This window comes from Poecilia reticulata, chromosome 4, assembly GCF_904066995.2.
Source record: "Poecilia reticulata chromosome 4, P_reticulata-male-v2, whole genome shotgun sequence".
Lineage (NCBI taxonomy): Eukaryota > Metazoa > Chordata > Actinopteri > Cyprinodontiformes > Poeciliidae > Poecilia > Poecilia reticulata.
The window spans coordinates 10,387,341-10,408,114 of record NC_088833.1 but is presented as its reverse complement, the minus strand read 5'-3'; the positions used below and the strand labels follow the sequence as shown (position 1 = coordinate 10,408,114).

At 36.1% G+C, this 20,774-nt stretch overlaps 1 protein-coding gene and 1 long non-coding RNA gene across 2 annotated transcripts in view; one reads left to right on the top strand and one right to left on the bottom strand.

Moving 5' to 3' along the window:
* The window catches only part of LOC145551422 (uncharacterized), a 116,639-nt gene that overhangs the window by 18,596 nt on the left and 77,269 nt on the right, over positions 1–20,774 (top strand). The gene's annotated exons all lie outside the window — the stretch shown is intronic.
* Positions 12,607–20,448, bottom strand: LOC103463376 (regulator of G-protein signaling 5-like). Its single transcript, XM_008406679.3, has 5 exons — positions 20,290–20,448; positions 19,731–19,844; positions 18,477–18,538; positions 15,265–15,431; positions 12,607–15,091 (listed from the first exon to the last, which is right to left on the bottom strand). The coding sequence occupies exons 1-5, from the start codon at positions 20,331–20,333 to the stop codon at positions 14,927–14,929; spliced, it is 552 nt and encodes a 183-aa protein (XP_008404901.2). The 5' UTR covers positions 20,334–20,448; the 3' UTR covers positions 12,607–14,926.

Here is a 20,774-nt window from a genome sequence, read left to right as displayed (position 1 = left end):
ATCAAGAAGAGAATTGTGGAGCTGCACAAGTGTCCAGACATTTCACCTACACAGGCAATGCAACTAAATACTTAGGAAAGTAAACTTCTGATTTTGAAAGAATTGAAACACTAAAAGTAAAATTGTAGCAGTTATTCTTAAAGAAACAGGCAGCCAGTATAAAGTGGATGAAACAGGGATGAAGTGCTCACATTGAGAAAGGCTTAATTTTGTTGATGAACCTCAAATGCTAAAAACTAGGCTGAGATATTATAACTATTAAGTACTTACAGACTTTTTGTCTACATGGCTGGTAACTGCAAGTCAGCTTGAATGCACCAGTTGGGTGACTGAAAACAAAACCATGGCCGTCTTAGTTGCAGGTGAATATGTGTGTACTTGAAGCTGGTAACAGCCCATCTTGTTATCCAATGAACAAATATTAATAGGGAAACATAAAGATGTGCTTTGTTAACTTTGCCAGCTCGGGCAATAAGCTCCTCCTGACACTCAATCATGGTCAGAGACGAGCAATAATAAAGCATGGTGATAAATTATAGAAAATGTTGCTGTAATATTGAATCAACATATAAAGAAAAAACAGAAAAGGGATTGAAGGTTTTTTATTATTATTATTATTATTATTATTATGTTTTCATAATGGGCAAATCAAAAAAGTTTTTAATCTGTTACTGTCCAAACAGGTAATTATGCCGGATTTCTAATGCAATTAGGATTCATAAAAACACATTTACCACAGCCTATTCAGAGATTTGTTTGCTGCAGGAAAGTGTCTAAACAGGAGATTCATTGATGTTTGACCAAATTATTAGTTGTTAAAGTGTGTGTGTCAGTGTTCATGTGTATGTTTGCAATTTAATCAGTTTTATACTTCAAATTTCAATTCATCAGTAACTATGGGTCTGACTTGTTTACTTGAAGGTCTTAAAAGTAAAATTGTTGTTTTATTATTACAGCAAATGTCTGATTTGCAGACCTACATCATTTCCAGTGGTGACTGTGCAGTGTTTTCAGATTACAGATCATTATCAAAATGTAACAGTATCATCTGATGATAAACAGGGCACAGGGCATTTTTTGTCCAGAGGAAAAGGTGTAGGTGTGTCTGTTTATCCATATCCCTGACTTATATCAGTTTGTCTGTTAGAGCACTAGCTTAAGGACAGTAACAGTGGATTGACTTACACTTAAAGCACTGGTTTCATCTAATTTCCTCAAGCCGGTTGACCTCCCCATTAATTTGCATTTAATTATATGTTAAATATGGTTTGCGTTTATTTTCAGTCAACTGGGTCATGTCTACTGCAACTTAAACAGAAAGCAACTGAAACTGAGCGAAATACTACTCAACTTTGAGTTTAAGGCTGTTGTAATGTCTGATAGAGGAATAATTTCATAGGAGAGGTAAAGTCTTAAAACATATTAAATAAAGACAAGGACAAGAAAATAGTAAACAATTTCCTGGAAAGCGTTTTATTTATTCAGCAGCATGTATCGGAACCCACTTAGAGAGGGACACTTGGGGTGGATTTCCGTGTCATTTTCAAGGACACTGTGACATTTTCAGAATGGTGGATGGATAAAATTTTATATAATAAGTGTGATGAATGCTTTAAACCTCCTTAGAAAATTAAATAGAGAATGACCCCAATCCCCCATTGAATCCTTGACAAATGTATTGTAGATGGTGCAAAAGCTTTTTATAGGACCATGATGGAATTGCATGTCTACACAGCTATGTAATTGTCAATTCCTCACAAGAATAGAAATAAAATAGCTGGTACTAAAAAAAAATAAAAAAACAGAATTTCTCTGTCTGTGTCTGTCTGTCTGTCTGTCTGTATATTGCTAACTATTAAATGCTGGTTTACCATCAGGGTAAGTTCACGGGCCAAGCTACATTTCCAAAAGCCTGGATGAGCCTCTGTTAACTGGACCAGTAACTTTGTTACAAAAACATAGCAACACTGAAGACCAGCATGAGTTATAAATAGAGGTAGTTCTTTTTAGTTGATGAGGTCAGATTTAAGCAGGTGCCAAACATCTCTTTCGGCTTCCTATTCACCTTTTAAAGAGGCAGAAAAAAGGGATTCAGCCTTAATGGTTTGCTTTACTTTGTGACCAGGCCAATTCGTGTCTGCGCTCTGAACCTCAGCTCTGAGTGGTACGGCTTGTGTAACCCCCGAGACTAATCTTGCGCAACTCCTGCAAAACACCACAAAGGAAAAACCTCTGATGACCAAAGCACAACAGCAAAGACTAAATGAAAAACACTTTTTACCTCAGGCAAAGTTTGGCCTACAGGTTATCAGTCAATGGATGTTGTGAGGAAAAAAAAAAAAATCAGTAGGCGTGAGCAAAGTTCAGAAACACAAAACAATATCTAGTTGCTGTTTGGGGGAGATGGAAAGCTTTACAAAGATATGCTTGAAAGAGTTGACATATGGGGAAGGGAATGTTGGAGACAAAGGTTACATTCCGATAGTAATACAATGATAAATTGACAAATACGTCATACCAAAAAATGTAAAGATTTAAAAACAAACATTTTTAATAATGCCTAACTGAACATGGTAATCTACTCTATTTGTTGTTGCTGTTTTTCAGGAATGTAAGCAATTTAATATAAAGTTGTGAAAAAAATCAGATCTCATATGGTCCTTTTTCAGATTCCACACTTCAAAGTACAAGATTAACAAGCAAGAGGATTAAGTGCAAGAGATGTTGTTATAAAGAATCATCCACTATCTTGGCGTTCGGTCAAATGCACAACAAATACTGAGAGCAGCTGTGGCTTTTACTGGAAGAACAAAGAGAGTAAATGGTATGTGACTTGAAATGAGGGGTGAAAAAACTAAGTTTAAAGGGAAATAATAGGACACAGATGTGTCTGTTCAAGGCAAGGTCAAGCAGTCATGGAAGCATAAAGCACATAAAGTGAATGAGTGATTATGTCTTATTATTATCACTAACAACACAGGAAACCATAAACCCGAAAAGGGACAGAAGAAAAAAGACAACATTGAACAGGAGACAGAGAAATTAATTTAGCTTTTCAAATTCCTTAATAAGATTATAGTATGCTTTTTCTAAATGTTTCTGATTACATCTAAATAGTTCAAAGTCAATTCATCCAGCTGAGAAAACTGATTTTGTTTTTTTTTATATTTAACATACTATCTACTTGTAAAAACACTGTCACATATAGATAGATAATTGTCAGCTTCCTTTCCTCACAAGAATCGACATTAGGCAATTCCCCTGGCAGGGTATTGAAAGCATCCATGAATATAAAGAACCATGCAAGGTTTAAAAGCACAAAGTGAATACTACAAATGAAAAAGAAAAATGATCACGTCAAGGAACTGTTGAGGATCCAACCTCAGACAACAGCAGGAGGTGCATGACTGAAAAAAGATTTTACTAACTACTACTACTAGTCTGAGAACTGTATGCTACCTTAGATGACTAAATGAAGAGTTGAGAAAGAGCTGCAGACAAATATGAATCTAATGCACTAAGGCAGTGTTTTTCAATCCTGGTCCTCAAGGAAAACATATGTTTTGGATGTTTCCCTGCATCAAAACAGGCTTTTGCTGACCTGGATTAATCTGAATCAGGTGTGGGAAAGCTGGGAATGATCGAAAACATACAGGGCAGCGTGCCTTGAGGATCGTGGTTGAGAAGCTTTAGAGAATTTTCAAAAAAACCTTAGTGAACAAACATCCTCATGAAGACCAAGGAACACCTTAGACAGATAAGGGATGAAGTTGCAGAGCTTAAAACAGTGCTAAAAAAACATAGCTCAGTCTGACTCACTGAGAACTATTGTATCCATAATTTAAAAACAAGAAACAGACAAAGTAGTATGTGAGTTTGCAGCTGCAGTCCCTTCAAAGACTCTACCATTTTTGAAGGGGCCCCAGGGACGCACACCTCACGCACGTGTAATTCATATTGCTGACAATATGAATTACACGTGCATACTAAGTATATTTATATATTGACTTCCTTGGAGGCAGTGTCTGCAAGGCCTTCTTTACAAACCTGTAAAATATTCATTCATCATCTAACATACTTTTCCTTATCTGGGTAGCAAGGGGTGCTGGTTCCCACCTCCATTGCAGGACCGCACAGAGACAGACAAGACAAACAATCATGCACAGACATGATTATTTGAGGCACCAAAACCTAAGATGAATTTAGATCAAGATCAATCAACCTGACACTCATGTTTTTGGAAAATAATCATGCATGCACAGGGAGAACATGCAAACTCCATACAGAAAGACCCCGGGCTGGGATTTGAACCCATGTTTGCCACTGTGCAGCCCTGAGGCATAGAATAACTGTTGAATAACTGAATAACTGCACTGTAAAAAAAAACAAAAAACGGCCTCAATTTACGGTAAAAAACTGGCAGCTGAGTTGCCAGAATTTTACCGTCTTTATACGGTAAAATTCTGGCAACCAAAACTGCCAGTTTATTTTTACAGTGTTTTCAAAATATGATAAAATACTGGCAACCAAAACTGCCAGTTTTTTACCGTATTTTGGAAATGCAATATTTTACCGTATTTTAAAAATAAATAAAATCCAGAAGTTGTTAAAGTTTTCTATTAATTCTGTGATGCTGTCATAGTACACAGAGAACTGTTCAAAAGACTAAAAATAAATAAATAAATAACAACATGTATTCTCTAATTTAATACTGCAATTTCCATTAATTCAACATCAAGAGTATGCAGTACTTTAAGTCTATGGTTATTCTTTCAGTTGACATAATGGACAAAAGTCATGGAACAGATCCAGGGTCAATGTTAATTTGATGTAGAATATATATTGCTACTCTGTCTATTACTGCTATTTTATAAAACTTGATTAATAAATGTAAATCCTTCTAATTAACTACATGCATTTTTAATCATATCCCACTTCTTGAGTTTTTTTTATTTTTTTTAATTATGGGTTGGATTTTTCTGCTGTTTACCCTGGCAGATGTAATATAATATGCCCGACTCTAGTCAGGCGAGGAAGTATAGAGATGCAGACTTCCTGGTGTAGCTGCTGGATTAAGCTTATAGAGCTGAAATCTTTAACTTTGTACCAGAGAGACTATTTGGGTAAACTTTCACTTTGAATACCGAGGAAACAAGGTAAACCACTGAAACTTGTAGTGAAATGATTTTTTTTTTTTTTATGTTTTCTGCTTTTGTTTTTGTTTTCTCTCTTACAGGCACAGATTTTTGTCTCCAGCTTTTAACCATAAAGATTAAAACTTTCAGTGGAGTCCGCTCTGGTATCCTAGAGTGGTAATAAACCCACAGATATTCAGTATGGTGCGCATAATTAAAACTGAAGTCGATCTTTTTTTTGGTCTTTCTCATCTGCTAATTATTCACTCAGTTTGTGTGCTGTGAGTTGTACCAAATATCCAATGGACCCAAAATAATTTAGGCAATTATTTCTTTAAAAAAATAATCATGTGTTATCATGTCAAATGAGTAGTCAAATGGAATATTCAAGTAATTAATCTAAACTAATCTCTCGTCTTATCATTTCTTTTAAAGCTAATTTTATAAGCAGGTAGTTTTTACAGTACAAAACAAGCACTGCTGTGGATGTAGCAACATGGTAAAAGCAGAGGTGGGGACTCGAGTCATTAAAATCACGACTTGAGACTTGACTTGAAAAAATGGTCAAAGACTCGGACTTGACTTTGACTTGCACGCCTTTGACTTGGGACTTGACTTAAAGCTTTTTACTTGAAAAGACTTGATATTTTACCCAAAGTCTTAAAATTTAAAACACAGTATTTATAAAGGTGCCCCATTAATTCATTTCACTGGTTCCGTATTAACAGGCGCAGACCGTCTCTCTGTTTTTCCTCTCTCCGTATGTATGTGTGCTTAAGCTGCAGCATAACCAGTCAAATTAACAGGATTTAAAAATAACGTGGAAAAAAAAAACAAAACTAAAAAAACTATCAAAGCAGATATGCTCCTGTGAGTAATTTCTTTTGGGTACATCAGTCATAAAAACGGAGTGAAACATGCAAAACCTGCGAGACTGGGATCTGAGATAGAGATACAACTTCCAACTGTTCGGTATTTGAAGTTGCACAAACAGGTAAGCAGTACTTTCCTTTTACTAGTTTGTTACCGTAAATTTACTGACTTTTTTTACAGTGTGTACTGTTTCATCAACCAATCAAATTTAGAGTTAGTGTCACCAAGGCCTTGTAGCAGGCGTAATGTGACATCAACCTATTCACACCCCTTGATTGGATGGTCAGAAAGTGTTCTAGCCAGAGCTAAAACCTGCATGTGGAGTGAACAAACTTTCAAGCAACAGTTCATGACTTTTGAGGGAAAGAGAGAAGATCTACAGTTGAGCTAGCAAGTGCGCAGGAAAATAGAGCTCCACAATGAAATGGTGAAGTGAAACAGATAAATCTTTTAAAAACTGAAAGACTCTCTCACTTCTTTAAGCAAGGAGGAACTTTCATTTTTGAGACACAACAAAAACGCTGCATCCAAAAGCAAAGGAAACTCTGTGGAGCTTCTTGGTGTCATAGATGTATGCAGCGTCGATTTACATTCCCAGCTGTCCATTAGTAAAGGGTTTAGTGGAACATCAGACCTTACTGCTGCTATTGCCGAGGTGATGGAAGAAGAGATCATAAGGGCAGTTAATAAAGCACAGTTTCGCTCTGTTAGAGACAACAGATGCGAGTAAAGTAGTGCAGCTGGCATTGGTCCTGCATTGCATAATGGACACAGGTGTCAAAGAGGGCTTTGTCGAATTTGAAGATGTGACCCATGGGAAGCGAGTGGATGACATTGCAGGTCTTATCATCCAATTTATGGTGGAAAATAAATGTCTGGGTACAGTTGTGGCGCAGTGTTTTGATGGTGCAGCAGTCGTGTCTACTGGATTAAATGGGATGCAAGCTAAGGAAAAGGAAGGAGCACCTTTGGCATTATTCATACACTACTGCAACAATTTAGTACTGACACATCAACGTTGAAGGAATGCAAGATCTTTTTCTGCACACCTCAATGGTCTTGCTGCAGTTTTTTGTCTAGATCGCCAAGATGCACACAACCACTGGATGAAATCTGCCAGCGGACATCTCACTCGTGTGGCAATTTACATCAGTAATGGTCAATACAGTCTTTGAGAACAAACTGCTCTAGAGCTCTTCCCCCGTTTTTTCCTAAACATGTACCTGTTCTGTTTTGGTTTCGTTAGGCAACAGGATGTGTCTTAAAAATTAAGGCCTTTGTTCCTGAGTGCAGTAGCAAACTCACATTTGTCTTTACATATTGCTTTTGGTTCAATGAATACCCTCTGAGGGGATTTTTAAGCCACCCATATACAGGACTGTTTTTACTGCACATAATGACACTCTTATACCAGCTATAGCCTGTTATCTTTTGCTATTGTTCTGGGGTTAAAATCCTTTTTTGCATTTCTATGGGTGTTTTATGCACTTTATGCGACCACCTGGTTTTATCTGTAATGACCATTCCTTTTTTCTGATGACAAATCAGTTCCCTACAAAATTTCCTAACGTTGTAGGAAACTGTTTGACCTTTGTTGTAATTTTCTCTTTTGTATTTTGTAGCATTCTCCATCTAATCAGTGTGCTCTGTTCTCCTCCTCTGTCTCTGACTGGTACTGTGATTAGATTTACTCCTCTGTAAACAACACATTGATAAAAAAGTCTGATTTAATAAAATCAAGTAATAAAATCTAACAATAATCACCAGCATTAGTTTGTGGACAACAGAAAATAGTATAAGGTTTTTGTTAAGTATGTTTTTCTCTGAAAAAAATAAATAATATAATTCTTGAGGTTTTGTCTTGCAAGTATGTGTGTTTCTTTGCTCGCAGCTGTAATAATGCCCAGGTCCTGGACGGGCTGAGACACTCTGGCCCTAAGCGGTACTCCATTTTGCATTAACCTGCTTATCGGTGGATTTTTTCTCCAGGCTTTCAAACGCTGAGCAGCTGTGAGCTTTGATAATTGAAACCTGTCAGGAGGGTCTGGAGCTCTAATGTCATCATGCGCACCAGAAAGCACGTACCCTCTGATACACATGGACACAAAGGTACTTATCTCTACCACACGATTATGCATGCACCAAGTACGTACAATACACACATCCCTGTTGCCACATGTCTGGATGGGTGGTTTAACATGTAATGATGTTTCATTTATAAACGCTACAGAATAAAATTGATCTTCAGAATATGTCTGCACCTTCTCGTTAACTATGGAAGTGTTTCATAACGTGCTTGCAGTCATATTTGCTAAATTAGAACATTATTAAAAAGTTTAATTATTCCCACAACTCATTTCTTGAGGGGAGATAAATGATCTGGATGGCATGCAGACTATTGTTTTCAAGCCTTTAGTTTTCCTTTTTTTATTTATTTATTATGTTTAAAATTAGAATATTGCCTCAGACTTACAATAAGAAAACATTTGTGATGATGTAGCCTCAGAAGTATGCTTAATAACACTTAAAGTTGTATGTTTTACTTTGTACAGAAATAGAACTGAAAATGAATTACATGTCATTGTTGGTGGCAACAGCATAGACAAGGAAAAATGTCAGGTACTCTGTTATTCAATCTAAATAAAGTGTTATTACAGACATTTTCTTTGAAATACGTCTTGAAGTATTTTAAAGGGTAGAAGTAAGCCACTGGCATTGTAGATCATTTACTATGTCATAAGCATAGATGAAAACAGTCTGGACTGCAGCACATACAGGGAAATCAGGCCCACAGGATCTTTCAAGGTGGGTAGAGGTTCACAGGGAATATTATACCAAATCCATCAGTTTAATTTGCATCAAAATAACCTAATAATCATGGGATGGGAAGTAAAGTTTTTTTTAAAGGGGCAAATTAGTGAGCAATTGCTTTTGAGGACCAGATTTTTGGCCAAACAGTTTTTAAAAGCATAGTTTTCATAACAAACTAAATGCCTTTTAATCATGTCTTGAATCATAATAATAATAACAATAGTAATACCAATAATCAAATGTGGCATGCCATGCTGACTTGTGGAACTTTATGTTGTGCAACTGTGAATGTTGATCCTTTCCAAAAAATGAAAGACACTTAAATGAAACTTAAATGAACATGTTTAGGCACCCACAACGTGACCTCATAAGGGAGTCAACTGCTCCTAAATTTTTTTTTCCATAAAGTACATTTTCAAAACAATCTAAAATTTCTAGCTTTTCTTTCTATTTTTCATGAGATCACTAATGTTCATCCTGACATTAAAGGCTGCCATAAAACTATGGTTGCAGTCGAAATTAAAGCTGCAAGCACAATTGGATGGGTATTGCAGGTCAGTGCCACTCCTGCCTTGTGGCGACCACACCACAAGGCACCATCTCCATCATTGTCTCCCTTGTCAGGATTCTCAATCTTATAAGATGTTATAATACGTCAGTGCTATTCCTGAATCTGTCCACAAGGTGGCCCTTTTTGTGAATGTTCCAAAACACCTTCAGTCCAGTTTGGTACAGACCCAGGGCAAGCCTTAAAAGATTGGAAGAAATCCACCCTTACATTTTTGTCACCTTCTGTTTGAGAGCGAATGATCGGTGAGGACTTCCTGTAGGCTTTGGAGCACATGATGTCATCGCGTTCTCACTAAAACGAGAAAAGAAGAGCACATCACCCCAGCTCTACTGTCCTTTCATTGACTCCAAAAACAAACTTACAGAAAACTCCAAGACAGCTGAAACACTGACTTCATCTACATTAAAAAAAACCCTCCCACTTAGAGTTGCCTTTGATTAATGTTAATATATTTGATGCATGCTTGCTTGATGATGGCATTTGAAGCAATGTAATATTTATTGCTTGTTTCAGAATATGTTGCGGTATTATATTTTTATGCAGTAAAGAACTTGGAATTCCCTTGTTGCTGAAATATGCTATGTAAATTAACTTAATTTGAGGGTGATGGAAATTAATCAAGCAACGTTTTGGGTTTGGGGGTATTTATCCCTTGACATTTAAGTTCAGACAAACTTAAACTGATTAAACTGAGTGTATTATGGGCTTTCTTAGAAGACACATGAAGCTTAATCAGACAAAGAGAAGCAGCTGGGTAAGCTGTAAGCAGTCTGAAGTTGATAAGTGGCAGGCGTTAACAGGCAGGTTGACAAACAAAGGACAGCTGGTCAGCAGGTGAGACATTACTGAATATGGCAAACAACGTATCTGCTCAGTCCTCTATAGAACGTCATTCCACATTAGGTAAGATTCACACCTGTGACTATCAAGTATTGACTGTCAGCATAGAATCAACAGATTAACAAGTCATGTTCTGCACCAAACATGAATTGTTTGTCACCATAGAAACTGAAGAATATTACACTCTTGATCTTGAGTGCTCTTTGATTGTGATTGTGTGATTAACAGACATTGTTTAAACAATTTTCAATAAAATATTATACTGATCTTCACAGAATGACAGTGGAAATTAAATTGGACTTGGCCGTCTTTGTTTTCTAAGTCAAGTACTTTAATTACTGTGACAGACAAAAATGAATTGTGTGAATGAGGGCCGACGTCACTGTTGATCACTGTGTAAGGGTTTTGAGTTCATCCTATCCACACCATCTGCTTTCAATCAGTCCTGCAAACACTAAATAAAGGGACGATTAGACAGGGTGTCATTCTAAACCTGACTGAGCACAAAGACTGTGTGAGTTTCATAATTTCATGTGAATTTATTATCATGAAGACATGATGCTCTGACTAGTTTGGGGAACGCCAGTGGCTTAAAGTCTGAATGGACTTGAATTCAGACCTGAAACAATGTGATAATACAAACAGAAGACAAAGCAGCATGTTAATTATTTAACAACATACATTAGAAAACAGAATAATAACAACAACAAAAAAATACAACCACATAATTCACGTGATAAGTCAACTTGTTTTTAAAAGAAGGTACATTGATAACATACTATGGATTTTACTAGGTTCGTAAAAGTCAACAATAAAATTAAGGTTCTGATATTTTTTTTCCAAGTTCCAATCATTGAATTAGGATTGCTCGTCTGATGTACTGTTGTGACTGATGGATATATTACAGATTTGAATGCGTAGATGTATAGATGACATATAGATGATAAATGGTGGTAGATTATACAACTATGTGGTTCAAATACAGTGTTGAGAATGGCAAATTAGTCATAATTGTGGGCATAAATTGACACAAGATTTGAGACAAGAAATCACCACCTCTTCCGTTTTAGGGTGTTATGTTGCGTTTATGTTTTAACTTTATTTTTCCAAAGGGTTTTAAATCTGACTAGAAGTCTACTAAGCCTGATATTTTATACTATATCATTAGTACTTGCAGTGATGAAACTAAAATGGAAAGTTAGTGACATAAAATACAGATTCCAACTACGCTGGAAGGGCTGGGTTAGGTAATAATGGTGCCTCTAGGGTGGTTCACCAAGGGCGTCAAGGAGGGAGGGGGCTTGGAGTGGGCTCATGTGCTGGGCGCATGGTCCATGGTTGTGTTGGGTGTGGAAACCTTATATACACAGCAGTGTGTCAATCTTCTCCTTGGCAGTCAGGCACTTCTGAGAGCAACACTGCCATACAGGAAACTTTAAAAGAAACATACATTTTGTGATATTTGAATAATGTTTACTTGTAACAAAACACATTTTATATTGCATAGTGAATTCAATGATATTTTTCATAGGAATTAAAAGTATACATAAAGTTTATGAATGAATGAACTGTAGACAACACGGTGCTATGGCAGTTTCACACGCCTTGCAAGCCTTAGCAAGGTAATAGTTATATTGTATACTGGTGAACACATTTTTTTTTATTTTTTTTATTTTTTTTTGTATATTCAGCCTTTTCACATGACATAGCTTTAAGACTTCACATTACCAGGTTTCTGGAAATATGTCAAAGTACTGTATATGTTGCAGCTAAACAAAGTTTCAGTCAGAAAGTCACCGACCTCCTTTGGGGACTAAAAGCATGTGACCTTTTCCATTACGCCCAAGAAATCTTGTCGTAACTGATGCGTCCTTGAAACTTGTGACACTGTTTGCAGCCAGTTCTTCAGTCGCATCTGCTTCCGCTCTGCTCTTCAAACCCTACTGACGTTTGAGTTGCGTACTTCTTACATGAAGCCTTGTGCTATGTGCAGCTTTTGATTTTTGTTCTGTTCAGTCCTCCATTTAGACAAAACTAAAGGAGGTCTTTAATTTATTTCATTAGGTTCTGACTAAAGTTGTCATGTGATTTGCAAAAGACATCGTTTTTTTTCTCTTTTACTATTTTGAGCTGACATTCATTTAGAAACAAGTTAGGTTTAGTCTCCTTGTTGTGAGAGTAAATGCTCGCGTCTACCTGCAGAGGAACAATAGTCTTGAGACTCTTCTAGGATTTTTTTCTGCTTTTTCCGTTTGAAGATCATCTCACCAAATCTTCCAAACTCGCTATAACATTTTCATCCCCATGACAAAAAAGTAAGTCTTTGCATCCACAAAACTTTATAGTTGTCTAGTGAAGAAAAACAAAGTGACAAAAGAAAGTCAAAGTTTGTTTTTATAACAGTAGAAAGATCCTATGAGCTCTCTGCAGCTCTCCATGAAAAGAATCATTGACTCCATTGTTGTATTGAGAATAACTTAGAGAGATATTTACAAATATAAATAAATACATCTTCAACAATTGTATGCATTTTATATATTTTATGTGATCCACTACACAACATACTGTACATGCAAGGCTACATGCAATTACATATATTCAGTATTATTAAAGCCCTCACATTATGTATTTTATGATATTCCAATGATTTATTAGTTTTTAGTTCTAGGGTTCTGACACCAGACTGGTCAATCTGTGCCCCTATAGACTGTGTCGTCAATTCTCTCCAAAATGATTGGATAATTGATGTACTTATCATCTAGTGCAGTATATAGGACGTTTAAAATTCAGTTATTAATGACTTGAAAGTATTTTTAAAAATATACCATCCAAAATTAGTTAGCTGTATTGGCATGTTAAGGGCTTAAAATGCTGAATATATCGAATATAGATTTGTTTTCAGTGGTGGTTAAAATATAATGATTTCTAAATTTAAAAGGAAAAAAAAGAGTACATATAATCACATTTAATGATGAATACATTTGTCAACAATCAACTCACTGCAAAACACGTTACACTTAAACATTGCACTCTTACAACAACCTCTGCATTATATCAGATTATCTTGACCAAATGTACCTGGGTGATTTATGATTTCTTGTAGCTTAAAAAATTAATAACTTGTGGTTTAAATGCTGTATGATGAAGATAATTGTAAAAATTAAAATAAAAAATATCAGGATTTGTAATTTTGATAATGTTTCTCCTGTGGATATTCATTCGAGTCTTAAAGTTAACTTGTAATAAGTGGATTTGCAAATATAATTGCCTACATGGCATGGCATTATCAAGTGCTGCAAACCTTTAAGTTCCTTCTCCCATGTTTTTATTAACTGGACCTCTTAGGGACCTGTCATGTGTACTTGCAGTAAAACTTTAGTTTTATTACATGGGGAAAATAAAAAAAAAACTTTCTTCATATAAACCCACAACTCTGTTTATGCCATTTATAAAATTGAGATTCCCTCCTTGGTTTTCCTATCTTAGCAACTTGCATTTTAGTGGCAACCTAAGGGTTGCTCCACTGAGCCAGCTAGTCAGCACTGTTCTCATGAATTGCTCCCACAGGAGGAATTACAACTAAAAGGTGGGTTTGGTAATAATCCAAGTGTGCTAATAATGGAAATGTGAAACAGTTATGTGGAGAAACAGGAAAATCCATATTTGTGCACTGATATAGCTTCATACTTATAAGTAAATTATGATGACAAAGGATTTTAAATGTTTTGCCCTTGACTTGCAACAGCTTCCTTTGCATGTCTTTCTTATAGATAAATGACTTATTTCTCTCCCAGACACTAAAATGTATGTAAAAAAAGGTTTTATTGAGGCTTCTTGTTAAAATCACATAAGCATGATATAGTCTTACATTCAGTTTTAGAAAACTTTTAATGCATTTTTCTCATGAAGACTATCTAAACTGGCCATCATCATTTTTAAGAACAATTTTGTTGGTCAGTAAAAATGAAAATAATAGTTTGTCAATTTGCATGCTTAAAGTCTTTTTTTGTGAAATTACTTATTTTATTAATTATTTGCTCTGAAATTAAACCAACGAGCACTCTCAAAGCTTACTTAAAGTTGCAACTATTTCCTAATAAGATAAAGCCACCATCATTGTTTTGTTTTTTTAAAATAAATGTTTACAAACAAAATAATTGATGTAGAAAGTTTTGGAACTTAAAATTCTAAGGTAAAATTGATGGATTTGTGGCAAAGCAACTTTTGAAATATCTCATCAATTGTGACAGATGTAACATCTTTTTTAAAGTGTATTCAGATGTTTTTTCATCCCAAATTAAAGGAGCAAATTGAAAAATGAAAATGTTCCTGCTTTCTAACCTTTTTTTTGTTTCAGTTACTTTGAATATTAAGGAGATATATCTGACAGATATACCAAGGGAAACTTTAACAATAACAGGTTCAGTTAACTTCCCCAGAATCTATAGTTCAGATCGAAATTCAGTAACATGTGTTACGTGGAAAGATGGGGCTGTTTCAAGATGCAGTTTGTCATTTTATATAAATTTAGAGCCAAATTTTGAAACCTAATTTTGAGAATAGTTACATTCTTTACTCAGTCATATGCAGAAGTGCTTTATAGATATTTGCTTGAATCAAATGTGTGAATTTGGCTTCATTTTTACAAATCAGCTGCTGTTTGAAACATCCCCACCTTCCTGGCCTCTTTATTGGCTTAGTTGACCAGAAGCACCTGGTACTGGTCAGAACGGAGGAAACGACCAAAGGAGTCTTTCTCCATCAGGGCATAAATTCTCTTTTGAGCCAGATCAAAGGTAGAAGATGACAAAGCCACCAGGTTCCTCAGGGTCACATCCTTGGTGAAGTGGTCAATGTTCACCTGTTGAGGAAAAGTTATAAAATCTGCAGTTAGCAGAAAAAAAACCAGACATGATTCAAGTCTAACATTGCTTAATGTCCACGTACAATTTAAATAACTTATTCTATTAATATAGAATATTAACATAGAATATTATGTTATAGAATATAACATAGGAATGGACATTCTCTGACCTCTCGGGGTCCCTCTGACTGGATGAAGTCTTCATAGATCTTTTGGGCCTTGGCAGCCATCTTCATAGGATTCTTTGTCTTCTTGAAGTCCTCACAGGCCACCCAGAACTCGATGTTTTCATCACTGAACTCAGACTGAAGGAAACTGCGGAAAGCAGCCAGGCCGTCTGACAAAGACAGAGGGAGTTAATAAAATCAATGAGAACACAATAATAGATTTGCTTTAAGCATTAACTATACATCCACTTGACACTTGAACAAAGCAAGTTTACAGCCACATTAATTGCATCAAAAAAGGAAAAAAAGTCTTTGGGTTGGTTGCTAGTTGAATTTATAACAAAGGAATTACTTGAATATAACCTCTGTTTATCTATTTAACTTATCACATTTAATAGGCACCTACAAAGCCACTTACAAGGCTTTGGAGGTCTATTAAATGTCAGTGCATTGCAAACAATTGTGAAAATTTGGACCAATGATGAACCTTCCTAGGAGTGGCCAGACTACCAGTCTAATCCAGGAGAAAAAGACAACAAACCAACATTCAGAGCATGATGGACTCATTTGCCAAACATTAGGTTATCAGTTATCCTCAATAAAAAAAGACTGGGCAAAAAAGGGTATTTAAGGGAAAACACCAGGGCCAAAAGACTAAGTAAAACTCTTGTGATATCTAGAAAGACTTCGAAGCTTTGGGAGAGTATTCCATAGAATGACAGAAGTGGAATGTCTTGTAAAGTGTTTCATCTCATTATTCTGACCAAAACATATTTACGTTGACCAAAAGTCCCCCAAAGAAGTTTCAGTTTTCTTCACTTAATTCAAATGAGGCCCAAAATATGGTTGCTCTTAATAACTGCGCTGTCCTAACACACTTTTTTTTTTTATCATTGTCTGACATTAAATCAGAAAAAAACGTTCAATGTTTAGGTCACATGGATTACCAAAAATACTGATTATTGCTGAATGCATGAACTGCATTCTTTTCCATTTGGGAAGATTTACCTTTTGTTGTTACTTCATAGAACTGCATTTTAACTACGTACTTTCAGGAACGATTTGTTACTTTCAAAGTAAATGCGCTGTGGTTATCCCAAAGCATAAGACCCACACATCTCAGCCGGGGTTATTGTGATTTCACACAATGCTGGTGAAAGCTCCCATTGTCTGAACAAGCCGGTGTTGCAGATGATAAGCAATCTGCTTTGGCCTTAGGCTTTTATCTTCCATCTAAATGGCGGCTTGGTCCAAAATAGCTCTGAGTCGCAATCAAGCTCCAGCGTTTCCTTTTTTTTTCTTTTTTTTTTTTTGACAGACCTTTAGTACAAGGACACACATACGAGGAAGCACACATTCACAGGCGCATATGACAAACACTTTGTGTATATCAAAAATTAAAGACTGTTTAGCTGAACGCTTGTGTCAGCAGAATTTAGATTTTATTCTTATTACTGGTTGGTTTCAACACTAAGTGAAAGAAATATAATTTCCCTGTAAGAGCTTCTTTGCTGATGTTGATGGAAAGTCATTAAACGATCATGACACAGCGGGTAGCAGCAACTGCGATATAAATGAGCCCTGTGGACTCTGTCTGATGTCTCCCTAGAGACGTTACCAACACACGAGTAGCCTTCATGGGCAGCTTTAAACACACTAGCATAAGTGTGTACACAGAATAACTCAAGCATGCAAAGGCTGTACAAATATATCTTTGAGCCTCAAACTGTGCTAAAGAAGTCACTTAGGAAGAAGGTCTTTTGCCACCCACTGAGCTCCTCAGAGAAAATGTTTCAGTGTACACAAATCAGCTGTTGGGTGACATCTCTACGTGGTTTTAACACAAATGACTTATTAGCAGGATAGTTTACATGTATGGATAAGTACCATTAACTGTTAGAGGTAATCATCCGTCTCACCGGTTAGGCTTTCTGAGCACTTTGTGAGGTAAACAGTGGAGCAGGAGGTCTGCTTGTGGTATGCTCAGAGAATATAAATGTGTTTTCCCCCATTTCTCCTAGTTTAGGTTGGCACCTAAACTACTCCAATGTTAACATCATCTTTTAAGATATTCCAATGTAAATATTTCCTTGTAGATTCTGACTAATTCTACTATGCATAGAATTAGTCACGGGTCTGTGTTTTTCTGGGTGGTTGCATGGAGTGAATGTTGCTACAACAGATGCCTGATTATTTTAATATGTTGCCCGGTAATAAGAGTTTCTAAAGCTTTCGTCTTTCCTTCATCATTATGTCCCTGTTTTCATAGTACAACTAGAATAACACAGAACTTTTTACTATTCGAAAAGTTGCTTTCTTCCATCCAGCTGCTCATCAGTGGACACAATTTATTGAGCCAACTGAGCTTTCAGTAGTTTGAAGCATTGACCCAAGTTTTCTATTGATTATGAAGATGTTAAGCTACTTGATCAATTGCACATGCAAATTTATTTAAATGGTTAGATCTAAAAGTGTACATGAACTGGTTACAAATCTAGTTTTTAAACTTTTTCATTGCTGGAACATTTTTGCACTCACAAATTGAAAATATGCTCTTTTTAGTCCTGTAAACCTTAAGCAAACTTACTTGGATGAGATACTAAAAGAAAAATTTCCTCACCATTATATTTTCCATTACTAATTTCAATCCTAACTACTGTCCTTCAGGTTTTTAAACAAGTACACAAGCTGTAAAATGTTTATGGAAACCAAGCCTTGCTTGGTGTGCTGAACCTGTTTAAACAAGACAGAGACTGGGCATCAGGAAGGGAATATATTCTGTTTAGACATCAGTGGCTCTAGATGCTGTGTAATGGTGTGTATAGAACAAAATAATGATGCGTTTTGCAGCATCTTTGCTTGGCTGCACTCCCAATGACTCAAACCCGAATGCTTCAATATGTCATTTTAAAATTGCTGTGTTGTGTGCAATTTTTAGATTTCAGACACCGAAACTGTTGAGATGGAATGTGCGAGTCACACAGTTTAGAGAAAATATAATAAGAAAAAAAAAACAAAAAAACAACTAAAGTCTTTATTAACCAGTATATACTATATAACAATATGTTTTTGGGGAAATAATTTAAAAGCACTACTTGTAACACTTGTTTTTAAAGAGACATAATTTGTTCCCACAAATCCACATGTGGTTACAAATAAAATCCACAGTAACTAACATAACCACTGTTAGAGATCAAGGAAAGAACGAGACCTACAGCTGTTGTTCAGGACTCGCTCCAGACTCTCACGCCACTGAGCAGCTTCCTCAGGAGTAGGCCTGCATGGGGAAAAAAAAAAAAGTAAATATTGAATTTATGAATATTTCTGGTGGGGGTGCTTAGTAAAATTTGTATAGATATAGATATATATATATATTTTTTTTTTCTCAATTGGAGAACAATTTTAAGAAAAATCTGCTGAGAAACCACAGATCAGTGTGAGATATGAGTTTTAAAAATAAAGAGAAACAATGGAGGACAGGTCTGAAATTTTGGTTTTGGAAAGATGTTTCAACTTCCACACTTAAGTGTTGTGCCTGACTCTAGTGACCTGTAATTTCAACAAAACACCAAGGTGATATTATCCAAAAGCAAACACAAGCAAAAATAAAATGTTCAGTTCCAGAAGGAAATTCTGAATTTATTTATTTTTTTTAATTAAACGACATAAATATTCACATATACATTATGTGAATATTGCATGTTTTTCAGATCCACATAGACTCCAACCTCAGATATGTTTTTCCAGTTGATTAAACTCTGGGAAACATTTCCCCAAAGCAGATTCCATCTGGTATTTAGTGTGCGTCACACCAGTAACAAGAACGATTTCAACTCTGACTTTAATCTTTAAAACAAGTTCAAAGGGGTACAATGGATACCTAAGTGTGTGTCTGATCTTAAAATGCTGTGGCCTTTCTGCCCCCTCTATGCTCTGTTTTCTGCACAGTTCTTCAGAGCTTCAGGTCTTAAATGCATCTGGAAAGATTAGCGACAGAACTGCAAGTATCGCAATCAAACGATTTGTCAACAGCAGCCTGTTTATCTGAGCATTCCAGTTCCATGATTGCTCATTAAGGAACTACATCTGAGATACATTTTTATGGTTTTTCTTGTCGTTTAGCTACGGTAAGTACAAAAATATTTAATACTTACACGGTCGTAATGCAACTGAGTCGAGGCAAAGAAAAGACAAAACAAAAGAAACAAAAAAAGGAAGGTCGAATGTCTCCCACACCATTTTATCTCCTAGAAATCTCTTCAAGGTATCTGCTTTGTAGCATTTGACATCTGAGCCAAATCAATGTCTGGGCAGGTCTAATCTCTTTTGATCAGCACCTCTTTGTGAATGCTCAGGGCTCTGTTCTTCCACTTCACCTTCGCTTATCTGGTTAAGGCAACAGGCAATACACAGGCCACCTAGCAGGCACAGCCAATCATTAGTCTTGTAAAACAAAACAGAACACTCACTTCTGCAGCTTCTCCGGCTTCTTGTCAACCTTCTCCGGGTATGGGATGATGAAGTCGATGGCATTATCAGGCTTCTGAAGCAAAACTCCCAACTTTGACTTGATCTCTTTGGCCCTGGGTTAGGCAAATCAGGAGCAGATGTTACGTTTTTGGTTTGACATCTTGGAAAAAGTAACAGTGATCTAGTTAAAGTCCTCGGGATACAAATCACCATCATACCAGCGTGCTGACAACGCTGTTTAAAACCAAATGGCTTTGTTTTATGATTCTGATAAAGCTATAGTAGACAAACAGATTGTGTTGATCTCGGGTTGTTGCAAACTATAAAAAAAAATTATATTAACTTTAATGCTTTTACAAATAATAACAAGATGAATTTGAAGAGCCTCATAAAACCAGAAAAAACAAATACTTGGGATAAGATGTTAATCTGAGGTAGAAAAAAACCCAAAACTGATCTGAACTTCCCTCAAAACTTTTCAGCACCCAAACAACACAGTAACAACACAGTTTACATCTTGTTTTGCACAGTTAAAAAACAGGTGAATAATGCTCTTACCTCTCAAGACAGGTTTGCGGTAATGTAGCTAATCCTTTGCACATTTTCAGACGCTTTCAGTTGCAGCACTTAGAAGAGAATTGTTATTTCCTGTTAGCCCTCTGTAAGTCTCCTTGAGCTTTGTTTGCTGTCTGTCTCTGGATTTCACCACTTGGGGAGTTTTTATACAGACGCCCTTTGGGACGGAGGCCAGCAGCTAAGCCAATCAGACTGGAATGTCTACAGCATGGGCAGCTAAGCATCCTGGCTGAGGAAGGGTGGGTTTTCAGAAGTGAATGGATGTTTACCTAAAGCTTTCAATTAGCCAAAATCTCCTGGACACTTCTGCGGGATGAAGAAACAACATTAGTTTGCACTAATGTTAGTTATTCCAATTTTACCTCTTGTGAAAGACATGCTTTGTAACAATTGCACAATTTAATATTTAACTACTAAACTAACTTTATTTATACAGTACTTTTTATATACTTCCTCAGAATCAATTA